Raw genomic sequence first — 22,264 nt, forward strand, 5'->3', positions numbered from 1 at the left:
AAACATTGTGGTAATACTGTTGAGCCATCTGTGATCAAGAAAGAGAAGCATTTGTTGAAAAACATTAACAAGTAAAGCACACGATCGCCGCTATCGTCGCTGCTGGGCTGCTACCCTTTTGTCGGCGGCTGCTGCTTTTCGTTGCGGAAGCATCTGCTTGCAGCAAGGTCACCTCCCAGACTGCCGCGCCGGCTTCAACGTTTGAGACAAGACCTGATAAGCGGCATTTGACCATCGTCCGATAACACTTCCCTGATGTGAGTGTGCTCTGACTTTTCTTTCACTTGACGCGGCCAGACGCCGTGAGCGCTGGCTAAGGAAACTGGTCGGTTTATTTCACGCGCGAAAGAAAAGAAAAAGAGAAAACACCGTCATTCGATAGAGGGGTAGTTCCCATCGAATTAAGTTTTCGCACCTACGATGTCTTAAATGCTGAAATATATTGGTCTCTTTACCGCTCTTGTTACAAGGCCCGATTACCAGCACCGCCTCGTCTCCTTCAAGTGTTTGACAAGGTCGCCATTCTACATCTGGCATTACCATCGGGAATTCCGTGCCGGTACATCCGAGGGTACCCGCTTTGTTCTAAAACGTGTTTTCTAAACATCGCGACAGAGTTACGCTTTTACTAAACTGCCTCTGGATCCGTCACGTAGTTAAGATCGATCATGTTCTCTCGAACATGTTAATGGACCTGCTCACAGCTCTGCGATGTTTCATAACGACGCTGTCTGCTTGGCAACATCTTATTTACATAAGTCGTTTTCTTGGGGCGCTTATAACGGAGTAGGACCCAGATATTGCCGTTAAACCTAAAAAAAAAAAACAAATCTAATCGATATTCCCGTGATGAAACATTGCCGCATTCAATTTCACAGCTCAATGAATGGACGAATGCGGGCGCGTAGTTGCAGGATTTATTTTGTGCCGGTGCCTGAGAGCATTTTCATACATTTGCATTATATAAACTAAGTGAACCTCGGCAACGGTCATCTTCCGGCGCTCATGATCGTTCTGAGGGAGGATGTTATGGTGTGTTATAGATGTCATCCCGTGTATGTATGTGTGCGGCTGACACAATTTCTCGGATCGTTACATTTTGTGCCCGGGCATTTGAAAAACGGTCTTCATTCAACGGTCTCTAATTGTAGCATTGCTATGATAACCACGTGCGATTAAGTTCGGACTCCGGACAGGCAAAATCGGCAGAATTTCTTACTATGATAAAGGTGTTCTTTCAAGACATCCGCATTCAAGATCAACAATTGGGGGCTTTTGTCATGAATCGCGCGCGCTTCCTTCCCTGTATGCAACAGCACTCAGCACTGTAGTTCTGCTAACATTGCGGAACAATTAGATCTGTACGTTGACGTTAGGCATAAAGCGGTAACAAGATTGAGGGAGAGCGGCATGCAGGCATCCCTGCCAGTCGCCACGCCCCCTTGTCTGTGCTACCGTTCCTTGCGCAATTGCGCGCGCCTGAATTACTTTGCAACGTATTTACGAGGTACATCTTGCGACAGGTTCCTGTTTTTCTCACCGGCATTGCTATTTCGAAATCGGCCATTATTGAGACGAGGACTTCGAATTCTTCGTCGGCGTTACAGTACAGTTTTTCTCTTACGGCATGCATTTTGGTAGTTGAATAGTTGAAGCCTAACTTATAGCTGCCTCTACTAATGAATGTTTACCGCTTATTTCTCTAGGTATACTCATTTTTTTATGGCATGCGTCTGCTTTACCATTCTGCGTGTGAAGTTTGAATAGAAACAGACTAACGTTTGGGCTTAGTTGTAGGAGGGGGGACGTGTCTGATCTCACAAAATTGGGCAATTTTTTTTCTTGAACATTTTCTTTAAGTACAAGCCGCTGTTTCGGACTAAAACACTGCAACGTCATTCGAAGCACCAGCGCAAGCTTCCAAGGTCATTTCGATTGAATTCGCTCCCAGCGATAGTATTTATGGCATCGCGCGTACTGTGGCTCTTCAGCGGTAGCCTCGTTGTCAGCCAGTTCCTTGCACTAGCCTTTGTCTGTTCGTTTTGATCCAGAGGTTCGCTGCCCCTTGCGTAGTGCTGCTCTGCCAGGGCGAGGTGCCAGCAGGAAAACATAGAAGTGTAGGAAGCGCAGGGACTTGGCGACGGTGGCCTTGGCTGCATTTTTGTGTGTTCCTGCAGCGGCCACGAATTTGGAATTTGCCAGCGGGGGCTTCTCAGCCGAGAGCGTTTGTTTTGGCGCTTCCCCCACCGCCGTCTGACAGGCTCGCTTTGTATAACAAACCAAAAACAGCTATATCTTCTGGCCTATCGCTTAGGGCGCCTGTGGAGCGAGTTCAGGGCGCGTTGCCCTCACTGTTTCTTACACCGTAATTGGTGCGAATTTCTAGCAGCTAAATACGCTGTTATCGGTGCTCTTTGTACGCTACTGCACGCCCTAAGGTGTCATTTACTGGAGTTTTACACCCCCGTAAATTTGACAGCTTTTCATTTTCTTTTCGTGGTTTACGGGAAGCTGCGAGGTGCTAAGTAGCTTCTGTGACTATTCGCTGTTTTTTTTTGTTTCTTTTACTGGACGTTTAAGCTCGCGTGGTAGGTCTGCTTGTGTGGGCTACGCTATTCTGCTAGGTATTGTTTTTCTTTATTGTCGGGTGCCACGATATACCGCATATAATACGACCAAGGGACACTTAATTATTTCTTCCTTCGATAGCAAAAAAAAAAAAAAAAAAACGAATACCCCTAACAAGTTAGTCGCTGAATAAATACCGAGAAGTAAATTTCACTGCCGAGATCCGTAACAAAACGTGTCACGCGCTGGAGTTTAAGGCCACGTAAAGGACACTGGGTGTGAAGTGATGGAAGCTGTAGAGTATAACGCATTCCTTTGTGGCATTTTCTAGCGCGCCGCTGCTGAAAGCCCGAAGCGTCGTCGCGGACTGCTCAAAGCGGTCGATGAGATGCCGGCGCCTGGCGCATGTGGAATATGCACGCCTTCGCATGTGCTACTTGGCACAGTGCCACAGTACAGGCGCAAGAGTGGCACAGCTAGTTATCTACTGCGCCGCGTTTCGGGCGCCATATATGGGAAGATAAGCTGCACACACTCAAGGAAGAGAACGGTGTGGTTCAGAGCAAACATGGATAGCCGATATTCTAATTGATATTCAGGGAAAGAAATAAAGCTGGGCAGGTCATGTAACGCGTAGGTTAGGTAACCGGTGGACCATTAGGGTTACAGCTAGAATGGGTGCGAAGAGATGGGAAGCGCAGTCGAGGACGGCAGAAGACTAGGTGGGGTGATTAAATTAAGAAATTCGCAGGTTCTAACTGGAATCTGGTTGGCGCAGGAGAGGGGTAATTGGAAATCGCAGGGAGAAGCCTTCGTCCAGCAGTGGACATAAAATAGGGTGATGATGATCACTCAAGATGACGAAAAGTCGCAGGAATATTGCGTCATTTCCTGCGAAAAGTCGCAGGAATATTGACGTCGCCACTTGTAGCTATATATGACACTCTAGCCGGTTTAACGAAAAATGCTAGTATTAAACTGGCCTATTAAGATTACCAGCAGATAAAACGTAAATCATTTACGGCGGCTGCGAAACTGAATCCTGCATGAAGGCACGGTTAAAGGTACTGTATTAGCGTAATAGCTCTAATCGTTGACAGGCTAAACATTCAGTTGCAATGAACCGCTGTCCAACTAAAAATATGTATAAACGCGCTAGCCAACTAAGCTCGCCTATTTTCTTAAGGTCACGGTGAAGGTGAACTATCTTTAAGACGGCGGCGTCTCTTGGGAACAGTGTTTTGGGCGAAACTTCTAATTATCACCGAAAAGGGGGGAACTCTTGCATTCAATTGGTGGCTCAGTTTGGCAGTGTAGCGTTATAGCGATATTTTGTGGCACTGTGTTTAAGCAATGTTTCACTGTACGTGCGTGCAATGCACAGGACCTGTTATCGCAATAATATATGATGACGTTCAGTCACACTATATAAACAGATTTGCGATATTTATCGATAATAGCAGCAGACAGCTATACCACTGTTCAAACCCTTATACGATAGGCGCAATACCCGCTGCTGCGGTTTACTGACTACCCTTGCCAACGTTTATAGAAATTGCATAGCTTTTCAAAATGACTGCAGAAACTACGCAGGAATTCTTTAGAATGCCATAAAAAATTCTTGCGAGGTACCATCATTAGTGTACAGTCATTGCTTTCTGCCGGTGGTAACATATGGGGCAGAAACTTTGACGTCAACGAAAAAGCTGGAGAAAAAGTTCCACGAGCAATGGAACTAAAACGTTATAACGTTTAGAGACAGGAAGACAGTGGTGTGGAATAGGGAGCAAACGGGAATAGCCGATATTCTAGTTGACTCTTCGTTATGAAGTATGCAGTAAACACAAACTAGGCCAAACTTCTGAAGTTCTTCTGAAAGGTAACACGCAATTTAGCGCTACACCTCTTCAGCGTTTGTATATTGCACTCGGCAGAGACACTTGACTGCGTGCGTGTGTGAATGCGAAAGCATTATAGCAGTGGCGTAGCCAGAAATTTATTTCGGGGAGTGTGGGGTCAATCAGCAATCCATTTACAAGCAAGGCTCCGCCGACAACTACCACTCCTTCCCCTCTTATATAAATTGTGGGGTTCTCACCCGTGCTCTTGCAAACAGTCACAAGGGCATTTATTGCACCTTTCATAGACTAATGCTTGCTAGCCGAGTTGCTATCCACAAAACATGCCGGTGGGCGCGCGACAAATCACGGAAGTCCGACTGGCCGCGACTGCATAGCGAGTGAATATGTTAGCCCCATGCTGGACACGAACGTCTGGTCGTTCGCGCGAACGGTGGCGCGTTCGAACGATCGTGTTCGTCCATTCCGGGGTAGGCCTCGCGAGACGGTCTTGCAGAAGCTTGGATCGGCGCACGCGCAGAACGTCCGCGCCGCTTGCCGATCCCGAGGCAAAGAGGAAGAGCCTTCTCCTTTTTGCGCCTAAGTAACCCCGCCGTTAGGTGGCGGTAGCAGAGCCACACTCGCGCCATCTCTCGTACTACCGGGCAAGCATATCGACCGCCGCCGTAAAGCCACGCGGCGAAGCCGGATTACAGAGGACGGGAGCTATGCGGAAAAACACATAAGGGGACGCGTGTGAGTCGCGCATCCCCACAATACACAACACACACACACACACACATGGAGGTTATATACTACGCCGACACTCTTAGCACTCCCTGGACAATAATGCTTTAACAACGAGATGCACGTTTTGCAGGCACTTCGCATCAAATTATGCTGTCATCTTTATGCTATTAAAAAAAAATATTAAAACAATTTCTTTTACGAATTGATGCATTTGTATAATGTACAGGCTCGTCCACTCTTAGGGTGAACACGGCTCACCGTGGCCGCGCTCCGCGGGGCGCCAGTGCGTCCGGCGCGGCGGCGCATCGAAGCGAAGCGGCGCAGGCGCACACGGACCTCGGGGAGGCGCTTCGCGTCGTCTGCTACAGCGCTGGAGCGCGCCGCTCTGGCTTTGCTGTAAAGTACACTTCGCTAGACCCCGGTGACTGAGCGACCGAGGCGGCGTTGCGCGAAGGCGCACTTCACTAACTGGAGCATCTTCTAGCTGGTTCGGTCAACAGCTTGTGAACAGCCTGCTTAATCAATATACATTAACAGAAACAAACTTATCACCACATAAATCACTTAGCATGTTTTTAATAAGTGATGGGGGTAAAAATAGTCATTTCTTCGCGCTCTTTATTAGGCTGGGGCCATCTTATTTTACTCTCACAACACTTGGTGTAGTGCATAGCGAGAAACCTATTAGGCGCGCTCCTCTTCGTTGCAGTCATCATGTGATGAGCCTAGCGTGCGATTTCGCGCATGTCTTGATGCTAGAACGAATTTGCTCAATTGACCTAAGAAGGCGATCGAAACCCGCAATAAATTCCACAGAAAGTTAGAGAGCGATTGTTCAATCACGCATCATCATGTTTGCCATCGATTTTACCATTAAGGAGGGCAATAATATTACTTCGACAGCAATCAAGAAGAGACATCCGCTACTTCGCGACTTTCTTATTGACGCGTTAATGTCGCTGGTAGGGGTGCATGGAACGCTTTACGCGATGTAGGAAAGGGCTCTCCCCGGTATAGCAACTGATTTGGCGGCAATTTTACTCCCCCTTTTCATCTTTCTACATCATATAAAAAAAAAATTCATTTTTGTTGTCACAGATTGGTTAAAATCGTCGAAGCGGTGCCGGTCCTTTGACGGCTACCTGATGCGAGAAGCCGCATTCTTATTTAGAGGAATCGTCGGTCAATTATTTGATTACATTGATTAGGTGGAGTGAAACATGTGGCGCCGTCGATTTTTCGGTTGTTTGTTTTTTTCTCCTTGGAGTCGATGCACGCCGCATGCAAATGCCCTTTCTGTCCGTTTTGAATAGGTAATTGAAGTGGAAAATCTATAATCTACATGTCTGTTTTCTAGCTTTTTCGTCTGCCGGCAGCATGCCGGTGGTCGGCCAACGGGCTCGACATTTGTAGAAGCCAAGCCCGGCCCAAGCCAGATTGCTATGTTCGGGCCAGTCTACTTTTTAACTGACTCTAGGCGTCAGCCGGATCTACCGCCGAGCCCCCCCCCCCCCCCCTTCTTTTTTTTTGCTTAGGTCATGCTACTCCATTTTAGCTTAATATGGTGATGCGGTGCAGCCAACGGCTGCTCAAGTGAGTGACTGGCCGCTCACGAGTTAAACATTCTGGGATGACTCGTCAAATCGAAAGACACCAGAGGTGTTTCCATTAGACGCATTTCTGTCGACTTGCATGATGAATTGCATTTTCTTCGGTTGCTGGTTGCCGTGGCACTTCGGCGATAAAAACGCTGTAACAGTGCAGGATACTATTTCCCCAGTGCACTTTCGGAAACTAGCCATGTCGCGGGTACCGGAAAAAGAAAGACGACGCATTGTAGATCTATGCCTACAAAACTATTCTCAACGTGTTATATCGTAGATGACAAAAAGGCCACTGAAAACTGTGAATCGAATCGTCCAGGCTTACAAGAAGGATGGAAGAATTGCGGATGCTCCCCGTAAAGCCCGGCAAACAGTGACCACTGAAGCTGAATACATGACCATTGTTGCGGCGGCTGCTGCAAACCCGACGTCCATCGCTCGGGAAATTAAGAACAGCCTCTGGCTGGGTGACGTCTCTGACACGACTATCAAGCTATCAAGCGTCGCCTCTACGCCCCAGCCTAATAAAGAGCGCGAAGAAATGACTGTATTTTTACCCCCATCACTTATTAAAAACATGCTAAGTGATTTATGTGGTGATAAGTTTGTTTCTGTTAATGTATATTGATTAAGCAGGCTGTTCACAAGCTGTTGACCGAACCAGCTAGAAGATGCTCCAGTTAGTGAAGTGCGCCTTCGCGCAACGCCGCCTCGGTCGCTCAGTCACCGGGGTCTAGCGAAGTGTACTTTACAGCAAAGCCAGAGCGGCGCGCTCCAGCGCTGTAGCAGACGACGCGAAGCGCCTCCCCGAGGTCCGTGTGCGCCTGCGCCGCTTCGCTTCGATGCGCCGCCGCGCCGGACGCACTGGCGCCCCGCGGAGCGCGGCCACGGTGAGCCGTACATATGTCGATGACCTAGCTGCTACATGACTTGGCAAAATGAACACCGCTAAAAACGAGGCCAAACAAAAACAAGACAGCGCACTGTCGTGTCTTCTTGTTTTCCCAGACTTGATGCCGCCCAGGTAACAGCGGAGATAACCGTCGTTTTTTCAGTCAGACCTCTTAGTGAGTGGTACGGCTACCTACGAGAGAGGGCGGGCATCATCATCATCATCAGCCTATTTTATGTCCACTGCAGGACGAAGGCCTCTCCCTGCGATATCGAATTACCCCTGTCCTGCGCCAACCGATTCCACCTAGCACCCACAAATTTCCTAATTTTGTGGCACCCCCTAGTCTTCTGCCGTCCTCTACTGCGCTTCCCTTAGTACCCATTCTGTCACCCTAATGGTCCAACGGTTATCTAATCTGTGCATTACATGACCTGCCCAGCGCAATTTTTTTCTTTTAATGTCTATTATAATGTCGTCTGTACCCGTTTGCTCTCTGATCCAAACCACTCTCTTTCTGTCTCTTAACGTTATGCCTAGCAATCTTCGTTTCATCGCTCTTTGCACGGTCCTTAACTGGTTCTCAAGCTTCTTTGTCAGTCTCCAAGTCCATGCCCCATATGTCAGCACTGGTAAAATGCACTGATTGTACACCTTCCTTTTCATTGATAATGGTAAGCTTCCAGTCAGGAGCTCACGACGTCTGCCGTATATATATGCGATCCAACTCATTTTTATTCTTCTGTGAATTTCCTTCTCATGGTCGCGGTTCCCTGTGATTACTTGACCTAGGTAAACGTACTCCTTCAGACTCTAGAGGCTGAGGGCGGGCACTATTTTGCAAGTTTTCTATCACTCAATTGCGCTTTCGGCCTTGCATGTGGGCATGCTGTATTATCCCAGATTTAAACATAAAGGAACGAAGCTTTGCTCTGAAACGTCGATAGTACCATATGATGCAGGTTTCACCCACTTTTGGTGACCTGCTGGCTGACTTGTTTGAAGAGATGTTTGGAAGTAACTTGCGACCATGGTGTTGTAGTCATCACGCGACGCATATTATTAGTTGGTCACCCTCGGGAACTGATAAGGCAGACAGCCTCGAAGAAGGGCTGCTTCCTGTTTAGAAGCCTTTGTGAAAATTACGGCATCCGTTGTTCGCAGTAAAATAAGGGCCGGTAGCTCCGAGAGATTTGTAAGCGTCGTGTCTATTGACACAATTTCCGATACGTTTAGTTGGGATGGGCTCTCCGCAGCAAGCAGCACGTGCTAGGACGGGGTAGGTGACCCTCAGCTAGGCGACTGGCCATGGCTGTCTGGCGTTGAGCGACCGGGCAGTGAGGAGACGCTCTCCCTATGTCCATAATTAGCCGCCGACTTCGTTCTTAACGCCTTTTATGCATGCTTTCCCCCACCCCACGCACACTCTCCTCGTATCCATCACTCCGCTGCCCTTCTTAACATTCTTTTCCGTTAGTCATCGTCACACTCGTCAACGTTCACCGGTTTGTTGACGCTAAAATTCCTATATTTCTGTTTCTGAGTTGACTTCGAGGCCATTCTACTACCTGCCCTTCCAGCTGTTTGTTGTGGCGGTTTCTTAACTTCCCTGGCCTAGCACCTCCGTCTTTGATAAATTCTGCCAGGTGCAAATCAGCGTTCTTTTAAAGCGAAACTTCTTTTTTCTTCGAAATATTGCCCGTGTTGGGGTGGTTCAGAGCGTGTATATACATGGAAGGAGCGTGGCAGAGAGGAAAGACGCAAGAAACTTGTTCTGACCTTTGCACCACGTCAATGGGCACAATGCCCTCTGGAGCTCCCTGGGCGTCGATCGCAACATTACTCTTGACAGCTGTAATTTTCCGTGACCTCCCACACAATCACTTCAGAAATTGCAGCACAGCATTTTAGTACACTGTACATTCTACTGTACACCCCCCCCCCCCCCTCAGAAAAAAAAAAAAAAAAACCCAGCGAAGCTGTGTAGCGTCGAATGCGCGCCGTCGGGCGAAAATCGCAGACTTGACGCCGTAAAAACGCTCCACGTATCCCGGCCTTTAATGGCGAACTGCACCTCCGCCGCGAGTCGGCCCGGCACTGCACTATCTACGGTTTTTTTTTTTTTTTACACGCGAACACGATAGTGGGGAAAGTAGCCCTTAACGGGTTCGCTGTAAAAGAGCACACGCACGATACAGGGAATGATAAAAATTCTTGGCATTTATAGAAGTATTCACCCTTTTCGCGGCGATCACGTGGTGGCGCGTCCATTGCTTACCCCAACTGCCTCCGTTGCCTTCGCGTTTGCAATGGGTGTGTATGACGCCGGTGCGGCTTAGCAAATCTCTGTTTCGGCAGACATCGTAGACAGTGACTGGGCGGACGACATGAAGCTTTCGCCACAGCTTCAGAGAACATGCAAAAGCGCTTTGAAAGCTATGCCCAAACGGCGCGAACAACGTATATAGTGCTTGTTTTAAAAGCGAGGCTACATTTGTATTCTAAGCCATCAAAACTTTTCGCTCATGAGTCGGGATTTTGTGTTTTTCTATTCGTTCTTTATTTGGCAAATATTTTGAAGCAGCGGTTTGTCACATTTCTGACTCAGTAAATTTCCTTGGTGCGGTCACTATCTGATTATTTCTGCCTAATCGCTCGCGGGTGTGCTCTGTTCCGATAGATTTGTTGCTGTGCGCAAGGCTTGAAACGTAGCCGTTTGGGACATTGTAATACCTTGTAGCGAAAGCTGTATTATCGCTAGTAACTCGCTTACTCTTGTGGACCGTCGCGAAACATTCAGCTTCGACCAATCGTGCGCTATCGGAGCAGTCTGTCATTTATTGTGCGTATATATTCAAGTGTGCGCCCATTCACTTATTGACACGTTGGCGATAGAGTGGGCGTAACATTCCGTGCCAATTGGGGTAGATGTTTGTAGATATTGTGCGCGAAACATACACTCTTAGGCAAAGTTACACCCTTTGGCTTGCCCCTTCTGCCACACAACAATAATCGTTATCTGCCTTGATGCGTTTCCTTTCTTTAACGCTGCGAGCCCGGAACTTTCCAGTAACGAACGGCACGCGCGTTATCAGAAGGGGCACTCCAAAGGGTGTAAACTGCTCTATGCTGATAACGCGCGTGCCGTTCATTACTGGAAAGTACCGGGCTCGCAGCGTTAAAGAAAGGAAACGCATCAAGGCAGATAACGATTATTGTTGTGTGGCAGAAGGGACAAGCCAAAGGGTGTAACTTTGCCTAAGAGTGTAGAAGCGGCGTTACTCCCTTTGTCATTGTTTAACGAGCGGCACTCACTCTTGCCGACGTTCCGGGGCTGACGCACAACGCTGGCGGATGAGCAAATTTCTGTATCCTCGAAGAAAGCCGTACATCTCGAAGTGCCGGTAACACGTACGGACAGTTGCAGCAACGGTCCGCGAACTTGGCTACGCAGATTCATTCCATTCCTTCATATGCCAGTCACTGTCTTTGCAGCCAACTATTGCACACGTCTTCAATACATAAGAGTCAATCCGGCATGATTGTCGCACAGTAGCGAAAACACAGTTGCGTTTTCGACAGCTGATCACACAGAAGCAAGGTGGAAGCAGGTAAAGGTTTTGTATTCGTGCGCTGTCGCTGAGGCGACGTGCTGCAGCCGCCGAAAGCGCCATCTCGTTTATCTAGAACAAACTGCTCCGCGAAAGAAGCAACAAACACCCAGAGGTACGCCTGATATTGTATATTTAATATCAGAGCTGAGGGCTATTGTGTCGGCAATCTGTCTATTAACAGAGACATGTATTCTTGACGCGCATCTGTAGACACTTTCGTTGTGGTATCACCCTATCGTGCACGTGCTCTTTGTTTCATGTGTACCGTATCTATATTTAGCGGCTTGTATGCGCGGTTGAGTAAACAGCAGGAGTTATCGCTTGTTTTTAGTGCCCTTCTCTGTTTGAATTCTGGGGTTTTCCGTGCCAAAACCACGATTTGATTATGAGGCACGCCGTAGCGGGGGACCCCGCGGATTAATTGTTGACCCCCTGGGGATCTTTAACGTTCCACCAGTACACGGGACACGGACGTTTTCTTTTTTTCTATTTTTTTTTTCATTTCGCCCCCATCGAAATGCGGTCGCCGCGGCAGGGATTTGATTCCGCGACCTCGTGCCTAACGGCGCAACACAGCCAAGCCACCGCGACCCATGTTGTGATTGTTTATTTCGCGCTATACTTTACGTTACAAGGAAGGGTTACACGTCTCGCAATTGTCGTGGATATGCTGCTTCCGAACAATTTGTATAGTATAGTAGCAGCAGTACAGTGATATGGGCGCATCACATTGCTTCAGCGGGGGTAATGCTTCTTGCAGCAGACCGAGAGGTTGAATAATCCACTCGTTGACGCAGTCGCGAATGCGGTCCCCTTCGTGTGCACTTCCAAGGCTGGCGAGTGGCGGTCGAGGCCCCCCGGGCAATTGTCGCGATAGCGGAAATTGCCGACGATATAGGCGCTCGCACGCATCCTCGAGCGCGAGCATGCGCTGAAAGCGCCAAGTTGCTGTCTGTGCGGGCTCAGCACCCGCGGCGCTTTGCCAAACGCGAATGTTCGCAAAACACGCTCACTATACGGTTTGTGCAACAAATAGCCGTATTTTGGTGTAAAAGAATGTAGTCTACCCGCCGTGGTTGCTTATAGTGGCTTTGGCGTTGCACTGCTGAGCACGAGGTCGCGCGATCGAATCCCGGTCGCGGCGGCCGCATTTCGAAGGGGGCGAAATCCAAGAACGCCCGTGTACCGCATGCATTGGGAATTGGGTGCACCTTAAAGAAAAATAGCCGCTGCTGGTAGAGGTGCGCGGGCTCGATCCCCGGCCGCAGCGATTCCGATGACTGCTTGCTTTTGATGAACCCTGCATGCTTCTGGTGCTCCCTCCGCTACGGCGACATTCATGCTCAAGCCGTGGTTTGCGACGTTAAAATACAATCAACTGTCATTCAGCCTGCGATGTTATCAGAATTTACGCTTTTCCAAATTGTGCTTTTCGATCGGCGTCATAAAAGAGGGTGAATCGAACGGGCTTTTCGTTAGTCCTTATCGCGCTTATGTGCACCGTGCCACCGACCGTTCGGTTTGCAGGAATGTGTGGCACATTCTTATCTCTGCTTCCTTATCCCGAGAATAGCATCGGACTCTGCGACCTTGCTCTGTGCACTCGACAAATATATGCTGCATACGCTGCAATATCTAGATACACCACTTCCCCCTTTGTCGGTGCGTACGTGATACGATCGGAGCGTACGCCGGCGCCTCCGCAGCCATAAAAAGTGGCTCGACGGAAACGCTCACATTTGAGCCATGCTCGCCATCCGTAGGAGTCGCTGTGAAGGTATGCACAGGCCTGTATTTGCTTGTCCGTGCTCTTGCTTCACCGTGATGCTTGCTAATCACTATAGTGTGCAGGATAGGAAACGTAACTGTTATGGTTTTATGGTTGTAAACGTTACACGTGTGCGTAAAAAATGACCTTTTGCGTAATCCCTTCTTTCCCACGTGACGTCAAATGTGGCACGAAAACGGTGCGTCTACAAATATATATCGATTGGCAGTCGTCTTCATGTTTTCGCACGCATCTCAGAAGCTCACTTTAGGTTGTGAGTTTCTTCCTTTCTTTCTTTCTTTCTTTCCTTCTTTCTTCCTTTCCTTTCTTTCTTTTTTTTTCTTTCTTTTTGAGGTATCAGCGGAGCGCAGCGGTGTTTCACACAGTGCTCGCGCTCCTCGAAAAGGGTGTGTCGCGTAAACGTCTTTCTAGGTTGTAATAACCAATCATTACACCTTTCGTAACGTAAGATTTTTCGTGGCTGTATAATTTCCCCCAGTATAATGAATAACTTGCAGCGCACGTTATCGAGACCAACTGAGACGCACGCATGCCGCGCTGTCTTTCAACTGTGAGCACCGTATATGTGTTTGTGTCTCACTGTCTCGTTATCGTGCGATGGAAGTAATCCATCATGAACCGTTTAAGCCGATAGTTTATCCCTGTTGAAAAAAAAGACGATCTGGCCGTTCACCGAATGTTACCAGACAAGCGAAGTCAACAGCAGAAACACTTTGCGACCAAATTAGCATTTTGTTTCGAACGCGGAACTCGCAAACACACAATCACCAATTTTATATCACGGTAACAACGTTAATATGACGCACACTATAGACAGCAGCAGCTGGCAGATGACGAGTGCTACAAGTTGCTACTCATTTAGTGGGCACCGTAACAGCTCGCCGGTACACTCGTATTTATTATCCATATTACATTCGAGGGCACTGATCGAAACTGCAAACGTCTGTGTTTTGCACAAATACGCGGCCATCTGCGGAATCTATATGTGCACGCTTGTGTGCGCTAGTGAGCAACGTATAACTGTTAATTCAGCATCTCGATTAAAGAAACAAAAATATGGCAGAAATATTTCTGCGACGACGTCATTACATACTGTTACTATATATGTCAAACACCCTTGTACGCCTTTTCAGGCGTAACCTGCGAAATGTGGGGAATTTTATGCGGCCCCGAAAGCCTTGAAGGGTGCACTATAGGCGTTATCTGTATATAAAAACCGCCCAAAATAAGGACGCGCCAAGGGCGTTTTGTACGACATTTTACCATTAAGGGTATAAATATAAAGCGTGTGGAAATTCTTCTGCAACACTCCGCCAACCGTAAACTCCTAAAAAAGCTTGCGCTTTTTGGGGCGAATCTTGTCCTACACACTTTTAAAACAGTTAATTGCGCCCTTTAGGGTGTGTATTTGCCTCACAATAATAATGTTTTGCCTGCATTTCCTTTAACGCTGTGAGCCCGGTACTTCCAGTTCACGGACAGCATGCCAGTCGTGACATAGTAGTATTCTCGACCGGAAAGTAGCGAGCTCAGCGTTTTCAAGAAAGGAAACGCACACTTTAAAGAAAGTTTACACCCTGTGGGGTGTAGATCTGCCACACAACGATAATCATCTGCCTTGCTTGCGTTTCCTTTCTTGAAAACGCCGCGCCCGCTACTTTCCTGTCCGCAACGCTATCTCATGCTGATAACGCGCACGCCGTTCGTTACTGGGAGGTACCGGGCTCGCGGCGTTAAAGATAGAAAAAGTGGACGAGACAGATGACGCTTATAGATGTGTGGCACGATACGACTCAAAGGGTGTAAACTTAGAGTGCAAGCAAGGCAGATGTCAATTATCGTTGTGGGGTAAATATACACCCCAAATGGTGCAACTGTTTCAAAAGTGTACTGTAACGCGACTTGCACAGCTCTGTGCGGTTTTCATGACGACGTTCTCGGACGTCAATGCGTGTGCAGCCTTACGCAGCCATTTGTGAGTCGCATACGGTATTGGATACGGCCGATCGGCCCGCACACAGCGAAAATTTCTAGCCGAATCCCTAAAGGACAAAAAAGAAATGCGGGGGTGGGGATGTGCTATGCATTGTGGTTTCAGCTACCGGCAGACCTGAACAACTCGCGGAGCACGTCGGCCCATCGAAACAGCGTACTCGGGCATGCATGAAGAACAGAAAGGCTTCCGTTCGGGTAACACCGAACGGTGTAAGGCTGAAGCGTCGCCACTATACCCTCTTCCTGTTTTGACTTGTTCGAAGGCGTGAAGCCCTGCGCTTTGAGCGCGGAAAGCAGCCGTTGCGGTTCAGCATTGAAGCGAGCTGGCCAGAACGTTCGGTCTTTACGGCGTCGCATTAAATAAATAAAAAAAAAGCTATGCTATGCTTTTCTGTAGTTCCTGTATATTTATCAAAATAAAGTTGTTCCCGTGTCACTATGCTCCTTCATTGCTAATGGACGAAGCTGCAGCCACGTAATTTCCCAGTGATTTCGCTGCAGCGTGCATTTGTAAGGTTAATTAGCGCGCTGACTGTTACGCGAGTGACGGAATTTGTGACACACACCGTGAAGGGCGCTTGCTCGGATATTGAAGCAGACGGCCGTGGTATAAGGTTGCATACATATCAGAACTCCAATGTGGGGATAGAATGAGGTTACTGGCCAGCGCGGTTACATGACTCTGCTTCAGATCGCACGCTAAATATAGCCAAGGTGACCGCGGAGACGCTAGAGCGAAATTAAAAAGGAAAAATGTAATTCATACGGTCGGGCCGTGTCCTCGGTCTACTAACTTGCGGGGATCGTTTCGGGGGCAATCAATGCACAATTCGCACTGCTCACAACTCGCACTGCTCGTCTGTTTTTCCATCGACGTCTGCTGGGCTTTCGAATTCGATTCCCCGGCTCGGGTTGCCCTCCGACGTCACGTCAACTGCCTCCCGGCAAGTTTCACATGCGCGCTGCAAGTGTGTGACCCCCACCGTGCACGTGCTGCGGGCTCGTGGCGGGCACGTTATTTTTTTTTTTTTTTTTTCCGCCAAGCTTCGGGCGCGTTGACAACAGATCGCGCATTCCAGGCAGTGCGCGACTCCCACGCGCCCGTCACGCGCTCGCCGTGCTCTGCATGTCCAAGCCCCGCGCGCAGGTTCTCGGCGGCCGCTGCTGCTGCTTTATCTCTTGGCATCCGGTGAAACATCGGGGCGTGGTGGACCGTCTCGTCAATAGCCCGCCTATCGCGCACCGCGCCTCTCTCAGCGGTTTCGGCGAGCCGCGCACGCTTGCTTCGTGCCTGGCCCGTGTCGTCATCGCGGCCTTTTGAATCGCCGATCGTCGCAGCTCCTTTTGGGCACGCTGTGAGTAGTGAGAGAGATCTGTCGGGCTGGGCGTTGGTTTGCCCGCTTGCGCATTCGCGAGCACGGCGCAGGTAGCCCGTTCCGCGATCTGCTGTGTTGATTTCGAACCCGACTGCCCGTTTTGCAGATCGCATGGCAGAACCGACCATGGCGCAAGTGGAGGCCCCGAAGCCGCACCAGGTGTACGCCGTCCACGCCAACACACTGCTCGAGCATCTCAGCAGCCTGGACGTGAACCAGCCGGCGTCGTTCGTCCGACTGACCGGAATCATCTGCACCATCGGTGAGCGCGCGTATTTGCATTTCGCGACCGCCGAGCTGGCCGAGCTTCAGTTGCCGCTGCTTCGAAGCGATGTTAGGCCACGCCCACGCGTTACTGCAGGGAAACTTCATTTAGTTTACTATATATACGGTTTTCGATTTCCGACGTTCTATTGAACGTAGCACAGTTGAAGAAGAAAAAAAATGTAGAGGTAAAGTTGTGGTCGGCGCTCGAATTCCGCTAACGCTGCAGTGTTCGCGATTTGGGCGGTCTCGAGCCACTTACATGTTCCTGCAAATGTCTCTTCACCTACCGGCATTTCTGTAATGCGAGAGAGTTCGCAACCTGACGCTTTCAAAGGTTGTCTTTTCGCTGCATTTTCAGTAATGTGTTTGAGCCAAGCTGCTCTGCTGGAACGCATTTTGGAACAGAAGATGCTTTCAGTGGTTGCAGTGATGTACACTTGCCAGGTTGCTGCAACGACATCAATGTGAACTTTTCTGTGTCTGCCTCTTCCTCACCATAACCTCTTGTGACATTAGTTGAAAATTGTTTCATTGCATTTCTTGCATCTTCAGGATCATGAAAAACTTAAGCGGCAAAACAGATTAAGAATTTTCATTCTTCAGCGAGTTTTGTCAAGTTTACAGAATATAGACGCTAGCAAGGACTCTACAAGAACATCAGATATTCGAATGTCAACTATTTTAGGTCTAGCATGCTTGGAAAGCACCTATCCAGCTACTTCAAAAATATACGGGATCCATGACATTGCTACATAATGTACTGACAGCGGTGACATCGTAATTGTACCCGAAATGCTCCATGTGGTTTGACTGTCAGTAATTTGTCCATATCTTTGCAGGTCCCTTTGTACAGTATTGCACAATTGCTTTGAATCCTTTTCAAGATTAACTTGGAAGCGATTGCATAAAATATTTGTCCCTGATATGAAGTCAGGTGCTTGTAGAACTCTATGGAAGTGGTTTAATGTTCTTGCTCTGTCGTTGAGAAAATTCACAACAATTTGATATAGACTCCTATGTCGTAAGAATGCTAAAAGCACCCATAAAGAGCATCTTGAATACTGTGAAGTAATAAAAAAAAATTGATTCGTCATCAGCATGCTGACCAACTAGGTACTGTTACATCTTTATCTCTGTGTTTTGGCAAAAACAAAAGTGGTTTTACTATTACAAATGTTAGGAAGGCAGTTAACGTTGTCCATGTAGTCAGCCAAAAAAGTTTATGGGACACAGGTTAAGTAGCTATGAGTGTAGGTCACAAGTGCTGCTACATGCTAAGACTGATTTCGGAGCTACGTCTCCAGACATTGCAGTTCTTTTTTCAAAAATTGCATGCGCATACCATAAACTTTTGTGGCCAACTGTACATGGAGATGTTACTTTTAGCACCAACTATGGTACATGAACAAATAGGTTCTTCACGTTCGACATACCAGTAGGCAATGAAGTCTCAAAATGCAATTGGGTCCTTGAGCTTTCTGTGGGTCTTGGAAGGATATGCAACTTGGCTATAAAACATTGTTATAATGAGGTGAAGATGACACATATTGGTCAGGCAACACAAAATAAAAATGACAATAAATCTCTGAATGTTTATGGCATCACTTGCTGATCCCATTGAGGAAGCTTTAGGTCAAAGCCCATCTCAGATTTCCCTATTCAAATACATGTAAAACACACAAATGCTTTTAAGAAAATCACTTGACTGATTTGAATGAGATTTGTTGCATTTGAGGGAAAAGGCTGAATTCTTGTTACTCCAGGAAGCAGAATTTTTTAATACCTAAGATTTAATGCAAACTTCCTAAAATGGCCAGTTACAAAATGAAAATAGAAGCACTCATTTTCATCAAAAGCTAGTGACACGTTCTGCGTGGTTGTAACTCTGAACCAAGAACATATATATGTAAACTGCATCAGTTAGACAATCTAAAGCCGATTTGGTATGTGAATGTACAGTTTACGTCCAATTGTTACAATGTTTACGAGGGTTTTGCAAAAGTTCTACTTGCACATTACATAGTAGTATATTTCAGTGTGGTTTATAATGAACCAATTTTGTCTGTTTTGGATGTATTAGGTGCAGGTTATAAATTGTGGTATTTTTCATTGCCAAATAGAGTTGTAAACGTTTGATTGTTAATTTCTTTTTTAATTTTCCAATCTTGGAGAACTTTCCTAAAAAAAATTGATGGTTTAAATAAAAAATCCGCTTCCTACAGTCGCTATATTTTAACTTCCTTTTCAGTGCAACAAACATCAGAATCTGTGCAGTAATTGCCGAGAAAAACAATCAGTTCCCATGTATTTCTGTAGTAGCTCCCGAGCTAAAGCTTCCTCTTAAGATTAGTTTCCTTTTATTTTGGCGCTCACCAATACAGTAGTTATGGAGATGTACATTGAGCGATAGTCATGAATTCTATGTGTCACAACAGCATTTTTACATTCAGAAAATGCATCATGTAGCATTTTCATGGCTTCCATCATATGAACTGGAAAATTTCTGTGCTGAAAGAAGCTAGTGTGCACACATACTCTTACACATGAGTGTTACCTTATGCTTGGTTCTCAAGCATGAATGCAGATGCCTGTGCATTATCAGGCGTTACGGCATAGTTGCACATCATATAGTTATATGTTGCATTACAACATTGAGTGGGTGTAAAAAGCAGAACTAAATGAGATGCAATGAAATCGTTAGCACCAACAAAAAATAAGTCGTGAAGAGAGCAGACAGTGTATGTGTGGTAGCTTCTTAATGATAAAAAAATTAAGCAGACCCAATCCACATGTTGAAATCTGTGAATTGAAGCTTTTGTGAAGCCATTAGTAAAATTCTATAGTCGCCCATTTCATTCCTGTGTCTTTGGCATAAAGGAGACTGGCGCGGGCACGTGCTCTCATGTACTCGTGCTACATAATGTGACAAATCTTGTGTCGTAATGTGACAAATAGGATTGTTTCTTCCTTTCCTTGTATTTTAAATGTACCAGCTGCTTCTTGGCCGCTCCACCATTGTGGGTCATAGTATGGAAATCATGATCTCAAAGATCTAGTTGGCATTGGCAAAATGTGTACCTCCTGCTTACTGTCTGATCCCTCGCTGGGCGCATATTCCATCCACCTGCCTCTTGGCCAATCCTCTGGTATGGGTATGTGTCATTGTATGGAAATTATGATCACGATTAACATGCAGACGCATTTCTTGGCCGATATTCCATTGTGGGTACATGCCATAGTACAAAAATCATAATCAACACGCAGTGGTCATCTTAAACCTAGTTGGTATTGGCACTATATGTACTTTCTGCTTCTTGGTTGAGGAGATGTGCCATTGCATGGAAATCGTCATAATCAACACTCCGACATGCTTCTTGTCCAATCCCCTGTTGTGGGCATGTTCCATAGTATGGAACATCATAATCAACACATGGACAGGTTTCTTGGCCCTTTCCTCGTTCAGAGTATGTGCCACAATATGGGAATCGTAATCAACACGTGGTGATCATCGCAGAGAGCTTGTTCATGTTGGCTTGAGAGGAGTGTACGTGCAGTTGTGGCCTATTGGTTAGAGCACTGAGTTGCTGCTTTGGGGGGCCGAAGTTCGAATATAAGTGATATAAGTGTTTAAGTGAATTCGAATCTACTCTGCAAGAACCCAACCAGCAACCGACCAAACCAGGTGAAACCATGGAATGGTAGGCAAAGAAAGCTTTGCTTTAAAAGGACAGGATGGTCAAAAAGTATTGTGTGTGGTTACCTACACACACACACACACACACACACAAAAATGAAAAACAGTGTGGGTTGCAAATAAACTTACTTAGGTAGGTGTGATGGTATAGCTTATGAAAAAGGGCAAGGTGAGGGATCTTTCAGAAAGCTGCTAATTATGAAAGGGCTAAGTTAGTTTTCATGGCTGTTACACTTGCTCCTGGATTACGGCTGGAAATAATAAAGCTGTGTTTTAACTTGGCACTGGTTCGGTGTCAAGTGCTCAAATTTTCAATATGGGCTGACGGAAATGGTTTCCGGTTCTCCCCACAGAAAACAGTGGCCATCCTTTTCTCGCCCAAACGTGGCCTACAGACAGATCCTAGACTATACCTGAACGAAGCGGAATTGCCGGTAAAAAGTGAACACAAATTTCTGGGCATAACTTTTGACAGAAAACTGACCTTCCTGCCACACATAAAGAACCTGAAGAAGACGGAAACTTCCCAATCATTAAACATATTGAAGGTGCTTTCACATAAACGCTGGGGGGCTGATAGGACCTGCCTTTTACACATCTACTGCAGTATAGTTCGCTCTTGCCTCGATTATGGGTGCATAGTATACAACTCAGCTCGACCGTCCTACCTGAAGCAATTAGATCCAGTTCATAACTCAGGTCTGCGCCTTGCAAGTGGGGCATACAGGACATCACCCATAAACAGCCTATATGTCGAATGTAACGAACCAGCCCTCGCAGATAGAAGAGCCATGCTCACATGTGCATACGTCCTAAAAACCCGTTCCCTACCAAAACATCTCTGCTACTCCATAGTTACGAAGTGCCCGTCTAAGCAGCTTTTTAACAACAAACCGAATGCGATAAGACCTCTTATTCTCCTATTTGAAGAAATTTGCCAGGAATTAGGTATTCTAGACACACTGCCTGATGTAGCCCAGAGACCCGAACCACTGCCACCTTGGCACACCTTTCCCTGTGTAGGTGACTACACACTGACACAATTTCATAAAAAGCAAACTCCACGTGAACATATAATACAAGAATTTTTGGCGCTAGACGAAAAGTACAAAGAACACACAGCATTTTATACTGACGGCTCTAAAACATCACTTTACGTCGGAAGTGCTGTAGTGCAAGATAAATGGGAAAAGGTAGTCAAGTTGCCTCAGTGCGCGTCAATTTTTTCAGCCGAATGTCATGCCATTTCGGTGGCTGTATCAAAAATAGTCGAGATGAACATTCAAAAGAGCATTATCTACACGGACTCGCTGAGTGCAATCACAGCAATGAAAGCCAGAAACGTAAGGGAACCTTTAATAGGAAATATAATCCATAACATAACTGCTCAAACACAAGGACAGGAAATTAAGCTTTGTTGGATACCAGGCCATCATGGAATTAGAGGCAACGAGAGAGCGGACGCGTGCGCCGCTCAAGCCTGCCATAAGGATGTCAGTACTGTAAATATACCCTATGCAGATTGCATGAAGTTAGTAAAAAACAAGCTTAAAGAGAAATGGCAGGGTACATGGAATAGCGAAGAAAATAACAAACTACATTTAGTAAAACCTATTCTAGGAGAATGGAGATCATGCAGACATCAGGAACGTTTTATAGAAGTAATTTTATGCCGCCTGCGCATCGGACACACACACTTAACACACAACTTTCTACTGACAGAACAAGACAAACCCTTATGTCAGAAATGTGGAGATGAACTCGCTGTAAATCACATTTTATTCTCGTGCACACAACTCGAACGGCTAAGGAAAAAATATTTTACTGAATTTTACAATGAACGCATTCCCTTCCATCCCAGTCTACTTTTAGGAGAT

General features: G+C 46.8%; 1 protein-coding gene across 5 annotated transcripts in view; it reads left to right on the forward strand.

Annotated features, from left to right (window-relative positions):
- Positions 1–22,264, forward strand: part of LOC126530961 (pyruvate kinase PKM-like) — a 75,009-nt gene that overhangs the window by 26,733 nt on the left and 26,012 nt on the right. Inside the window, exons 1-2 of one of the 5 annotated variants that reach the window (XM_050178296.3) lie at positions 99–257; positions 16,533–16,688. In XM_050178296.3, coding sequence (XP_050034253.3) covers positions 16,538–16,688 — 151 coding nt within the window. In that variant the 5' untranslated portion in view covers positions 99–257; positions 16,533–16,537. The other 4 variants (XM_050178298.3, XM_050178297.3, XM_055070886.2 and 1 more) reach the window with 4 other exon arrangements.

This window comes from Dermacentor andersoni, chromosome 5, assembly GCF_023375885.2.
Source record: "Dermacentor andersoni chromosome 5, qqDerAnde1_hic_scaffold, whole genome shotgun sequence".
In the NCBI taxonomy this organism is placed as follows: domain Eukaryota; kingdom Metazoa; phylum Arthropoda; class Arachnida; order Ixodida; family Ixodidae; genus Dermacentor; species Dermacentor andersoni.